This window comes from Uranotaenia lowii, unplaced genomic scaffold, assembly GCF_029784155.1.
Source record: "Uranotaenia lowii strain MFRU-FL unplaced genomic scaffold, ASM2978415v1 HiC_scaffold_756, whole genome shotgun sequence".
NCBI classification, from domain to species: domain Eukaryota; kingdom Metazoa; phylum Arthropoda; class Insecta; order Diptera; family Culicidae; genus Uranotaenia; species Uranotaenia lowii.
In genome coordinates, this window is record NW_026598707.1 from 10,816 (window position 1) to 24,154 (window position 13,339).

Sequence of the window (13,339 nt, forward strand, 5' to 3'; positions counted from 1 at the left end):
GTTTACGTGAAAAATCCCGTAGGGTTAATTGATTTCTAAATTATTTTGGGTGTAGATAAACCTTTAACACAAATTTATAGATCAAGATTCAAAAAATTAGATTAAATCATCTTTGTATTGCAATTCAAAACTCCAGCTGCAGCTCTCATTTTATAGCGGTTGCTGTAGAATTATGTTATAATTTGATTTAAAATAATGCCAAAAAATAATGACAATTTGAACAATTTCTAAAAATATAATTTGTTTTTTAAAGGTGTACTGCCGTTCTAAGCAAGATTATCCCATGTGGAAAAACGTGCAAACGAGAAAAACGCGATTAAAATATCAGCTATGTTTCCAACTTTTCTCTACAACTAAAAATTCACCGATAGTTTTTTCGTAGTGAAGAGTTCCAGTGAATAATTTTACAATGTTTTCTGTAAAAAAAAACATTTCCTACAAAAAAATAGTAAATTAGAGCCAAAAATGCTCCGTGTGACACTTTTGCGTATAATCAGAACGCATGCCGATGCTAGTTCTACGAAAAACTGTCACACGGCTACAACTTTTCTATCATTTTAAAAGCACGTATAGTTCCTTTTATTCCCAAAAACACATGTTAAATCGTTATTTAAAAAAAAAATTCTCTTTGTTTATAAAAATGTATAGTTGAGTATGGATCCTGTAAGTAGTGCCTACCGAAAAGTGTTTAGTAAAAATTTCTCTGAATAAAACCCCCCAGACTTCTCGCTCCTCCTCCGCCCTCTATTTTGGTGTTCTTTTCAGTGAATAACATTAAATTTAACAGTTTAAACTCATCTTAAGAGAATTTTTTGATGAAATTTGCATTTTTCATAGAATTTTCTCTAGTGTGACATTCTTGCGTAGAACTATCAACATAGAGACAACCACCTTGATGAAAATTTCGTATAAGTTCAGAAAAAAGTACATATACTTGTTTGTGTTTTTATTCGAAAGTTAACACTAAAAGAGACCGTTTCCAGCAAAAAAATTAAAAAGGACCCAAAAGTCACATGGGACATTCTTGCTTAGAACGGCAGTGTAGCAAAGCACAGCGGGTCAGCTAGTAAAAACATAAAAATATAGGTGGCCCACAAAATGTGGCCCCCGATTCCCCACAAGCTATGATTTGCAAATTGATTGCGGTTGGTTGACAAAACTAAGAACATAAGCATATAAGTATATTTTTTATATGTACTTTACTGCCCCTATTCGCATATGAGTCCCATGTGTAAAAACAGCAAACCGAGAAAAACGCTTGTAAAGTTTGAAACTTTTCATAAAAACAAACGTATGCATCATTTGTTGGCAAAACCTATCAATAGTTCGGATTGAAAGCACTTCAAAGAATACTTTTGTTTACTTTTGCGCTAATACTAACTAATAATTAAGGAGAAATTTCAATAAAACGCTCATGTGACTCATATGCGAATATTCTTAACCCTCGAACAGAGATTATTCGCAAATGAGTCTCTGGTGCTAAAGTTATCGGCAAGTGGCAAGTTCTTTTCTAACATATTTTTTTCAATTGTTTACCATTCTTTTTGATGACACAAGAAAACTATCGAAAGGTCTTGATTTCAAACTGATTTCAATCAAGGTTTTTTAACCAAGTGGATGTGCTTTCCAGTGTTTTTTCAAAACTCTGTTTTCATTCGTGTGAAATTGCTGCGAATTTATCAGACATTATCATCATTATATTAAACTAGCTGATCCCATACGAACTCCGTTTCGCTTTCAACTTGGAATATGTCATGAACAGTTTATATGAAAGTCAATTGCAAGCATTTTCCATATGCACTTCTGAAGTCATTGTTGAGTAATAATTGCAAAAATATTGGACGATCACTTTGTTTGTCGTCTGCTACTAAATTTGAAATCAGGAATCAATTGACCGTGCCAAAAACCCCGCGTATAAATTTCGACTCAATCGTTGCATAACAACGCAATTATTGCCAAAAAGCTAAACCCCTTTCGGTGGCCTCTTATACAATCTTTGATATTTGAAATCGATTGCCCTTCCCTCAAAACTCCCGTATGCAAATTTTCAAAGCAATCCATTGTATAATAACGTCAATATTGCTAAAAATAGTGAAAAATTTATTTATATGGACGACCCCTTACGTCGACTCCTGGCAAAACATTTGACATCTGAAATAGATTGCTCGTCCCTGAAAACTTCCGTGTGCAAATTTTCATACCAATCCGATGTATAATAACGAAGATATTGCAAAAATATTGAAAGGTTAATATGGACGACCCCCTTTGCCTGCCTCTTACACTGAATTTAAAATCTGAAATCGATTGCTCGTCCCTGAAAACTAACGTTTGCAAATTCTCATCCCAATCCGATGTATAAAAACGTCAATATCACTAAGATGCTGAAAATTTAATATGGATGACCCCTTTTGTCGGCCCTTTACACTAAATTTGATACCTTAAATCGATTGCACGTCACTCAAAACTATCGTGTACCAATTTTCATCTGAATACGATGTATAATAACGTGAATATCGCATAAACAGCGAACAGGTTATATGGACGACCCCTTTGGCTCATCCCTTATACAAAATTTGACACCTAAAATCGATTGCTCGTCTTTCAAAACACTCATGAGCAAATTTTCAACACGATCCGACGAAAAGTAACGTCAATATCGCGAAAACAATATTTGTCTTCTATGGAAGACCCCCTTCAGAAGGGATCATCCGAAAATCCAAAAACATTTTTCATCATTCCTGGTCTATATGAGCATTCATGCCAAGTTTCAGAACTCTAGCTTTTAAGACGGCTGAGTCTATAGAGGACAAACAAACAAACAAACAAACAAACAAACAAACATACAGAAATTGCTTTTTATATATATAGATGTGTGTTACGGATACGTAAATAACACCGACCAAAAGTCTGCTGGATTGAAGACAAAGAAGGAGATTTCTTCCGGGAACATCTACCTAGGTAATAAACGAAAACAGTGGTATTGATATTGTTGTGCTTATAGAAAAAAGTAATGGAAAAAGTTTGTTATTTTGTTACCGAAACAACACTTCAAGTACCACCCTCCCGATCACACATTAGATCGTCGAAATTACTTACGAAGGAACCATCCTGACCGAAGACTGATCTATTGAGCGTTGTTCATCGGTTGATTTTTGTCGAAAAAATAATTTTGGTTACCAGTTACTTATTAATGTTTTTTGTGACTAAGAACCAGATTTCTTCGGAATCATTTTGCTACTATACGTTCAATTTTTGTGTAAATTAATGTTTTAAGCATTAAATCATTGATTTACTTCATTTTTAATCTATCCTCTCCTCGAATTGTAAGCTCTGGCGCTGATGGGACTCATATGCGAATATTTTTCACATGGGACACATCAGGGGTCATATTTTTTTCAAAATGTTGGGAACAAACTTCGAACGAAAACTTGTTTTATAGGTAAATTGGAGCTCAAAGAAGCGTTTTCTATCGATAACTCAAAAACGATGAAAATGCACATGGGACTCATATGCGAATAGGGGCAGTTTAGGTTCCCCATCGATGCAATTACCGGGTGCTGGTTTAATTATGTAAGTAGTTTTTTTAGCTTGATAAATAAAAGAAGCATATGATGCGTATTTAAGTCAACAACATAATAGAAAAATATGCTTACGCAAAGCGACGGAGATGACAGTTGGATTGAGATTTTTATTTAAACACACATCTGAGATATTCAGAGTGGTACACGTTTCCCCATGACCCACGTTACCCCACTCTTCCCTATGAAATTTGAATGATAAATTAGACAAAAATGAAAAAAAAAAATCAAAAAATATGTAAATGACAAAAAATAACAAAAATGCAATTTTAATTTTCTAAATCTATTTCGTCAAGTTTGGCAAAAGTAAATTTGACATTTTCATCATTTTCGTAATTTATAACCGTGTTTTTTGTACATTTTGTAATTTTTATCCAGTTTATTCCATTCCATTTTTTTGGTAAGGTGCACCGGGGCAAGTGCAAACGGTTTTCACCATAGTTCAACTTTCAGATGTCCTAGAAAAATATGTATATGTTCAAAAATTATCAATTACCGTTCGTTGCATCACTAAAATAGTTCTCAACAAATTCCCGTTGGAAGTGAAAATTTAAAAAATGTTGGTAAAAAGTAACGGTGCTTTTGTGAAAAAATTTCAAAATTTGCACTTGCCCCGTTTATGGAGGCAAGTAGGTTGTATACTGTTTACCGGAATTCCATTTACCGGAAGTACCATTTACCGGAATGCCATTTACCGGACTGTACAATTCACCGGAATTCCATTTACCGGACTATACCATTTACCGGAAAACCATTTACCGGACTATACCATTTACCGGAAAACCACTAACCGGAAGTCCCATTTACCGGAATTTCTTTGATACGTATAAATTTGGGTTGTACCGGAATTCCCCGAAAATTTACCATTTCTAAAAAAAAAAAAAAAAAAAAATTCGCCTGAAGGACCATTTCCCAGAGTATTGAATATTTCTATACAAACTGGAATCCGAAAAAAAGAACTTGTTTCTAAAAAAGAGGGTTTAAAAATATTATTCTTTGCGGCAAAGCCGCAACCAACGAGGATGGAGGGGCAGAGGCGGCACAAAGCCGCCGAGGCTCCCAAATCCGAGGCGGCCGCCGACCCGCCGTCGGAAGCGGCGGCCTTATTACATTGGTCTAGGTCTGCGTGAAAGCTAGGGGTGATCCCTTAGCCCCGTCCGCCACGCGACAGCGTGAAGGACAATATGTCTTTCAAGTTCGAACGCTCAGCGTGAGGAGTCGGATACTAAAAACGAAAACGGTTTTAAAAGTCACACTCACTGGTTATCATGAAATCAATTAAAATACCCAAATCTCGACCAAAAATCATTCTGGACAAAAGTTCACGGGTAAACGGGATGCAATAGATTTGTTCTTAAAAATTCTTATTCCGGTAAATGGCATTCCGGTAAATAGTACATTCCGGTTAATGTCAGTCCGGTAAATGGTTCATTCCGGTAAATAGCAGTCCGGTAAACGGTTCATTCCGGTAAATTAATTTCCGGTAAATAGCATTCCGGTAAATGGTTTTCCGGTAAGTGGAATTCCGGTAAACAGTATACAACCGGGCAAGTGCAAACGCAATACTTTTTCCAAAATAATTCACAGATGAGTCAGTGTATCGGTCTTAAAATGAATTGAATACATGTTCCGGTACGTTTTATCAACTTTTATTAATATGTTAGCTGTTTTCTTGCAATATTGATAACTTTTTGGAACTTCATTTTTGGTGACTGTTGTTTTAAGCAAAAGACCTTCATTTACTAAGGCATTACGGAACTTTGAACATCCGCTTCAGATTCAACCCTTTGGATACCCCTTCTGACCATTTTAATATAATGCTGAACCATTTTGGTGATGAATTTTCTGAAATGGCTGATGTTACAGGCTTAAAGTTGCGTTTGCACTTACCCCGGTAGTGTCGTTTGCACTTGCCCCGCAGTGTGGGTTGACAAGAGCGAATATTATTTTCACAACTTTCGGGGTGTACTGAAAATTTATCATAAATTTTCTGCTTTCACTTGAATATCGGTCTCAAACACTCACATTTTAACGAAAATTCGGATTTGAATGCCCTTTTTTGTAGCCAAAATATGCAAAACAAAAACACACTGTTCATGTCTAGTACGTACTTGAATTCGTGTGTGATCAAACAGTTCCGTGTTTTTAGTGAAAAATTTAAAGAAAGTTTAGTTTATCTATGTCAGATTGTTTGTTTGGGTCTAAACAACAATTTCTAGAAGAAGAAATATTTTTTACTTTTTTTGTAACAGAGAAAAGTTGAACGTTTGCACTTGCCCCGAGTTTGCACTTGCCCCGGTGTACCTTATGCCATATTCGTTTTCATCTTGGTGGTGCACCGGTAGTGCACCAAGTGCTGTCAAAGTGTTTTTTTATATGAAGATGACAGCAGTTGGTGCACAACCATCTTTCCACCAGATGAAAACGAATATGGCATTAATCATTTTATTTTTTGAATTTTTTTTAATTTTTAATATTTTTTTTTTAAATTTTTATCGCTTTGGTTTTTTTTTTTTTTTTTTGGTAATCATTTTATTTTTTGAATTTTTAATTTTTTTTAAACTTTTATCGCTTTGGTCATTTTTGTTATCTTTGGTCCTTTTTGTGATGTTTGTAATTTTTATAATATTTTTGTCGACGAGTCGGTAAGGTCCTACGCCGTTTGGCATAAAGTTATGGTAAATGATGATTTGACATAATGGTTATTTGGCATAATGACCGTTTGGCATAATGGTCATTTGGCATAAAGGCCGTTCAGCATAATGGCCACTTGGCATAATGGCATAATGGTCGTTATGGTAAATGATGATTTGACATAATGGTTATTTGGCATAATGACCGTTTGGCATAATGGTCATTTGGCATAAAGGCCGTTCAGCATAATGGCCACTTGGCATAATGGCATAATGGTCGTTTGCCATATTTAAAACTTTATAAGATAAAAAAAATATTGAAAAAAAGTTTAAAAACATTAGTTTTTTTCTATTTAACGAATTTCTATAGGTTTATCCGAATCCCTGTGCGTCTTTAAAAATAATACCTTTAAAAACTGTGTTTAACCCAAACCTACTATCGAAAAAAAATGTCTCTGTCTTGTTTGTGATATATCGAACAAAATTAACTGAATTCATGTTACAAAAACTGATTCAATATTTTATTTGATAACAATGTCATAAGTACGCCTATTCTATAGACATATTTGCGGCATTCGTACTGCTATTTAGCTGCGTTATTTCCAGACTGGCATCCGTGGTGCTCATGTGGTATGAAGAACCCAACAATTCGACATCATCCTCATCTTCATACATCTTTTTCATTCGTTGTTTGTAGCTGGAAGCAAAAATCATAGCTCAGATTATAATTCGCCAATGAAAACTGCATCACGTTGGCACTAACATGTGGCTGTCCGGGTTATTCTCTTGATTGCGACATTTTTCCAGCTTTTTCTCCAGTGACCGCACCTTGTCCTTCTGCGGAAGCTCTATGGTTCGAACCATCGAACGAACTCTCCGCACCGCTTCGATCAACACCGGCAACTTGTCCTTGGCCGTACCAAACAACGACTCGGTAACGTAGCTGTCCAGATTTTCCTGTTCCTTGCTAGCCGCATGCAGCACAGCTGCTAGCGCAATCTGATGGAACATTATGTCAAACAATATTGTAATTAACATAATCAAACTTCAAATCATGCAATGTAACAAACCAGGCACAAACACTAAGCGAAAACTAACTTAAATTTTTAGTTATTCTTGATTGATTTTAATAAGGCTACGAACGCCATCGAAGAAATTTAGCGTTTTGCTAATTCAACAATAGAAAAATATTTTTGCTAAAGGAAAGTAACAGTTTTGCTAAGTGAAGCCCCGAAAATTTTGTGTGTACAAATCCCGAGTTAATTCGCTTTTTTGCAATGAATAACTAACACTAGTGACGACAGATTTTTTAGACATAAATACGATAAATAAACATCAATTTCCAAGGTTATTAGCGTTTCATTACCGCTTTTGACTGGGTTTTTTGTCCGCAAGAAATGAGTTTTCAGGAGTTCGTATCCATATTTTCAGCGAATGTTTCAACATTGTTTGCTGGTTGAATATTATTTAGAAATCAGAATCGTAACAAAAAATCGCAAATAGCGTTCAACTATTGAATTTAAACAAAATAAATTTTTTGCTTGCAAGGAAATTGTTCAGATGCGTTTATTGACGCTTTCGATGACTTAAGCATAAGTACTTAAGTCAAAGAATCTCGATAAATTATTCGACGTGTTGTATAGATAAATGGTTCAACGCAATAATTAAAAAATTGATGTTTGGCACAAAATTTAAAGTTCAATTTATCATGCATTACAGGTGTAACAGGTGTTTTGCATTATAGTTAAAAAAAAACTCTTACCTGAGATGGTGCATAAAGCAAAGGGGCATCTGTTAAGAACGTTTTATCAATAAAATCATCTATTCCTGGCCTCAGCCGATCTGGGTTGTTCATATTACAGCGTGTCTAAAAGGAACACAGGACAGGATTATTAAAACTATCGCTTTCTATGACGTTTAAACCGACAACACCTTTATATCAATTAGGAAACCTTCCACGGGACGAATCGGATTGTAAATTGTAAGATAGTAGTTGAGCTCCTGCATCAGCAAAAGCTCATTGGACAGGATGATGTCCATTGCCTTGCTCCGGTCACCTTTGATGTTGGCAACAAATTGCCCTATGGAAACGTTGAATTCCTCAACTTTGCAGGAAAGATAAACACATGTCGCCCTAAAAACAAGGTAAATAAACTATTTTTGTAGCATGAAATATGAGGATAGCTAACAGTATTTCTTTCGGGTGGTAGTCCATTGACGAGTTATTGAGATAGAAGCGTTTAAAATAGTGGAATGCTGTTCCGACCACATATTTCGGCATGGGTGGCTCGAATCTTTTGCAGAACTCTTTCAACTGCAGCTCGTACTGTTTGAGCAGCAATCGTTCCTCATCAGCCGACAGAAAAAAGGCAGCCCTTTGTTCTTCCTAAAAAAAATCGTTGAAAACAAATTAAATTGATGATTTGGTGGTCAAAAGTATGTTAAATTTATAGTTGAACTTTATAAAACATTTTTATGTTAACTTGTGAAAAAAAAAGAAAAACTTACGCTCATTCCAGAACCATGCCGAAGAATAAAGTTTTTGTTTTGTTTCACCCGCAGTTCGGACAGCTCCTGTTCGCTTTTGAATGTCCAATGTTTGCGCTGCGAGCTTTGTGGATACATCTTTACAGAACTGCAGGATTACTTTCTGCAATATATCAGCCCTACCAAACGTCAAATTTTCAGTTGAATGTTAACTTTTTCGCGAGCGAATCGGCGTTTCCGACAATCGCATTCAAAACCAAAACAAAAAGTGCATGCACGATACCGTTGTCGAACTCATAATTTGAGGAAAAAAATTGTGCCATACGCGCTCCTCAAATTTGAGTTTGACTATATACGTCTTCAGATTTAATTTTGAGTATGTGTATGATCAAAATTGGGTATGCCTTTGGTAGCGTGTAAACTGGTCGAAAGGGCCTTTTACGCGCGCAAAACGTAAACAACTCCCGGTTTTCAAGAGTGTTGGTTTGAATATTTCGCGTTTGTTAAATTAATTTCTTGTAAATTTCGTCGAAATGACTGCAAATAAGCATTTTTTCATACTCGAAGGTAACTGAAAAATTATATGTAATTTTTGAACATTTTTCGCTCATAACCTCCTTTCCTTATCCTGAAGATCCGGTGAAATCAGAACTTGGCAGCGACTCCGACCAGCTGCAAATAATCACGCTGCGCAACCCAGCTACTGGCAAAGCGTCTAAATATTTACTGCGGGATGGAGGCAAACTGCTGTACGAACTAAACTGCTTCAATGAGCCGAAAAGATCTTGGTTCATGGACGAATCAGTTTGCTCTAACGGTAAAATCTACATCCCGACCCGGATGGACCCACTGTTCCTTATCATTCCTTACTTGGAGAAGAACTGCACGGGAAAAGCGGTCCCCCTGGAACACATATTGGCGGACAATGAATTCCCGCATTCAGAAAAGCTAACATCCACTGTACAAGAGGGTCAATTAGCCATGGTGGCTGACGAGAAAAAGGCCGGAAATTTTCGTGCTTACAAATACAATGAAGAAAAAGTTCTAGACTGGCTTAGCAGGAAATGCCATCTACTCGAAAAATCGTTGGCAAAAACAACAAAATATTCGCAATCTCATAATTTTGTGAAAGAAGAAAAGGAAAACGACCCTCAAGATCAGCTCCAGGCTGGCGAAATGATACACTACGCCCATGGGGTGTTGTCCGACTATTTAAGCCTAGATCTGAGCGGGAAGCTGTCCAAGACCCTTGGGATACCGGAAGAAAAAACGGGTGGCAACAACAAGCGCAAGTCAACGGCTGAAATCGAAATCAGCCAAATAAAGAAAGTCAAAAAAGAGGAAATACACGAAACGACTCCCATCAAGGCCGTCGAGAAAAAGGTAAGTGCCAAGTCGAAAGCTTTGGCCAAAGCTGCCACCAACACGAAAAGTATTGCAAGTTTTTTCAAGAAGTAATATCGTTTATTTAAGCTATAAGTTATTAAAATCTAGTTGTTCGTGGAATTATACATTTTGCTTCAACATAACGTTGTTATTCAAGGATTGGGGTTGTCGGAATTGGACGCTTCTTGCTGTTGACATAGCGCAAGCAACCGTTCCTGGAGAAATGAAACGAAAGAAATCCATGTTGAATGACACAGAATGATCGGGGTTGATTATTTCATTTTTATTACCTGTGCACCCTGCAGGATGTTCATTATTACAACCACTTTTTGCTTAATATGCACCATCCGCTTGAAATATTCGTGCAACTGCGGATCGTTTTCGAAGTTAAGATTTTTCATCTCTTGCGAAAGCTCGTCGAGCTGCTGTCGCAATTCCATCTGATTCAATCGAGCTCCACGGATGTTTTGATCCAGATCGTCGATGACAGGCTTGAAAAGACGAAAGAAACCTTCGGTCAAGATATCCCTGGTAGGGTTTTCGCACAAATTTTCGGTGTTATCCGTCTGCTCCTCGTCGTCGTCATCCTCGATCGAAGTCACGGAACTGTCCGAGCGATCTTCGTTCATAGTTTTTTGGGTGTGGAAAACTGAAAAGTAGTGGGATCAAATTTTGCGAAAAAAGTTTGCGTCGCTTCCAGGGAATGAACTATTTGTTTGTAAACAAAATTAACTCATAAATCCCCGGTGGGGTCATGCTGGGAAATTTCTAAAAATATTTCGACACAGTAAAAGAACGTTGCTCAACATTGGGGCATTCGAACCCTCAACACAAAATGTTGATTTTCGAGCAGAAATTTTTAAAAGCTGTATGTTTTGTATAAGGCTTAAATATATAAGATAAATAAATATAAAATTAAAAAATTGCAAATGATAAAATGTTTCTCTAAATTTAAAGGTTGTTTTACTCATAACTTGCTGGGTAGAATGATTAGTTACGCCTAGTTTTGTTTTGGACTCTCTATTATATTTTACCAAGTTTAACCAAACTATCCAAATTGTGGGGCTTAATTATCATTCAATAAAATATTTTGGATTGAAAAAAATTAATGATTAATCTTGAGATTTTTTTATTTCTGATAAAGAAAAATTATAGAAACAAAAATAATGAAAAGGTTTTCTGGAGAAATTGTTTTTTTTTTTCAGACAAATATTCAAAGAAATTGTCATCTGAATTAAATAAAACAAAACAATTGTAAATTTTCTGGTGGTTATGAAATAGTCACAGGAAATTTTATGTTAACTTAAAAACAAACAGTTTTTTATCACATTATTGCAAATAACATTGGATGAATCTATTTGTACATTTTCGACACATAAGCAGTAAGAAGCTAATTTCGTGACAACAAGAAATTTTAATTCACTCCTTTTTTTTCTAAAATCTATTCAAAATTTATGAATTTACTTTCGTCGGTTGCCTCCACCTCCCGCCAAAATCGTTGCAATTCGGATGAATATGTTCATTGTGTCCATGTAGATTGACATCGCTCTGTTGAATAAAATGAAATTAGGATTATGAACAAGTCAGATAGAAAGTAAGAGAAACTTACGAGTTTACAGGATCAAATGGTCTCGGTGCATACAAAGGGTACAACTCAGCTCGCTTAACAATTTTCTGAGTGTCGTACAGCAGAAAACCGCTGAATAAAAGCAGACCTCCGTAGAGAGACATCGAAGCTAAACCGGCACCCAAAGCCGTTGTTGGCGGTAAAAACATCGATCCTAGCGACGAGGCAAAGACCACTCCAAGTCCAATAGCAAGTGGACCTCCCATGTAGAGGAATTTGTCACTCGGGGCACAAGCTGCCACTGTTGAGAGTCCACCAACAACGCCAGCGGTGTACCAGGCCGCTCGCACTAATATAGGGCCACCCACAAAACAGATGGGTGCTATAACTGCTCCCAGGATTGCCGAATGAGCAACCCAAGCAAGCTGTTTTGCGCCGATTCCGGGACTATATGGGATCGATTGAGCCAACATACCGGATCCGATCATAACTGCAAAAGTAGCGAGGATTGACTGAAAATTTATTTTAAAAAAAATTATAATTACTCAATGCTTATCAATACGAATCGAATATTTTCTTACCATCCATCCGTTCCTCGAAACCAAATTCAGCATAGTCGGTGATCGGAAAACGGCCACAGCACTAGCAGCCGAAATAGCCAAAGATCCACCAAAATATAAGTAAGTGTCTCGAATGCGTTGCTTTACAAACTCTGGCCAAACATGTGCATTTTCCAGGGTACTGGTGCCCGTTTGGCCGAAGCCAAGTCCGTAGAAACACAGCGCTCCCAACCCGAGGGCTGCACCACCAGCCAGTGCCCCTTTTCCAAGCGCATATGCACCGGGACCGGGTGGTGCCATGGCTTTGTCGCGCAGTGTCTGCCGCTCGGCTCGGGCAGTCCAACTGTTTTCGCCACTTCCCTTAACGTTTCGTGCATACTCACGAACGATTGGCTGCCGCCGGGGAACATTTTGCTGCAGTGCGGACCGCAGCAGGGGAGCCGACACGAATGTGCGGCTTGAGCAGGCGAATCTGGATAGCATATTCCTATAAGAAGGGAAAGGAAATGTAATTCAATCGCTTTGGAAATAATTTTAATTGGTAATTTATTTTGTTAAATCTATTGTATTACCTAACTTATTCTACAGCAAACAAAAATTTTGTTTTTGTTAAATTCTAGAAAATACTAATTATTGATTGAAGGTTATGAAGCATGATGCAATTAGCTAGCAATCAAACAAGAGATACCTACTTACTTTTGTACTGATTTGTTCAGAAATGTGAGTTTAAAGCACAAACCAAACTAGGTTTTTAATTTTTATAAAAATGTCTCTTCACTTCAATTAGGAAACGCAAAATTCGGAGCTCTTCGATTTAACCAATGATTTTTTATGCGAAGTAAATTGTTTTCTGACTACTCGCTTCAATATCTCACTAGACAATGTGAGATGTGTGAGATATTTCCACAGAGTATTTGAATTATAGGGTAGCGTAATCATGCGTGAACGTACCCCCACGCCGGGCATGATGACGTAGTTGTTATGAGATTCTTCATACATTCCATAGGAATAAAAAAATAAATCTACGTTTTTCGTCATTTGCATAAAAAAGTTCAGTAATTAGTGTTAAGGAACTAAAATTAGTGTCGAAACAATTGATTTCAGTATGAAATATATTAAATATAGAGC

General features: G+C 36.7%; 4 protein-coding genes across 5 annotated transcripts; 1 reads left to right on the plus strand and 3 right to left on the minus strand.

Moving 5' to 3' along the window:
* Positions 1-6,704: 6,704 nt before the first annotated feature.
* Positions 6,705-8,970, minus strand: LOC129760765 (cyclin-H). Its single transcript, XM_055758427.1, has 6 exons — positions 8,720-8,970; positions 8,401-8,597; positions 8,144-8,345; positions 7,974-8,078; positions 6,975-7,210; positions 6,705-6,908 (listed from the first exon to the last, which is right to left on the minus strand). Exons 1-6 carry the CDS (start codon positions 8,834-8,836, stop codon positions 6,761-6,763), a joined length of 1,005 nt encoding a protein of 334 aa, XP_055614402.1. The 5' UTR covers positions 8,837-8,970; the 3' UTR covers positions 6,705-6,760.
* Positions 8,971-9,110: 140 nt separating this feature from the next.
* Positions 9,111-10,227, plus strand: LOC129760767 (ribonuclease H2 subunit B). Its single transcript, XM_055758428.1, has 2 exons — positions 9,111-9,265; positions 9,333-10,227. Exons 1-2 carry the CDS (start codon positions 9,232-9,234, stop codon positions 10,154-10,156), a joined length of 858 nt encoding a protein of 285 aa, XP_055614403.1. The 5' UTR covers positions 9,111-9,231; the 3' UTR covers positions 10,157-10,227.
* On the minus strand, positions 10,151-10,796 carry LOC129760768 (SNAPIN protein homolog). The gene is made up of 2 exons (XM_055758429.1): positions 10,375-10,796; positions 10,151-10,299 (listed from the first exon to the last, which is right to left on the minus strand). Exons 1-2 carry the CDS (start codon positions 10,711-10,713, stop codon positions 10,237-10,239), a joined length of 402 nt encoding a protein of 133 aa, XP_055614404.1. The 5' UTR covers positions 10,714-10,796; the 3' UTR covers positions 10,151-10,236.
* A 547-nt stretch (positions 10,797-11,343) lies between these two features.
* LOC129760769 (growth hormone-inducible transmembrane protein-like) lies at positions 11,344-13,099 on the minus strand. Of its 2 annotated transcripts, none has more exons than XM_055758430.1 (4): positions 12,908-13,099; positions 12,233-12,698; positions 11,694-12,163; positions 11,344-11,632 (listed from the first exon to the last, which is right to left on the minus strand). In XM_055758430.1, exons 2-4 carry the CDS (start codon positions 12,692-12,694, stop codon positions 11,545-11,547), a joined length of 1,020 nt encoding a protein of 339 aa, XP_055614405.1. In that variant the 5' UTR covers positions 12,695-12,698; positions 12,908-13,099; the 3' UTR covers positions 11,344-11,544. The 2 variants fall into 2 exon arrangements, with proteins under 2 accessions (XP_055614405.1, XP_055614407.1); XM_055758432.1 differs by having other exon boundaries at positions 12,904-13,099.
* Between the last annotated feature and the right edge of the window lie 240 nt (positions 13,100-13,339).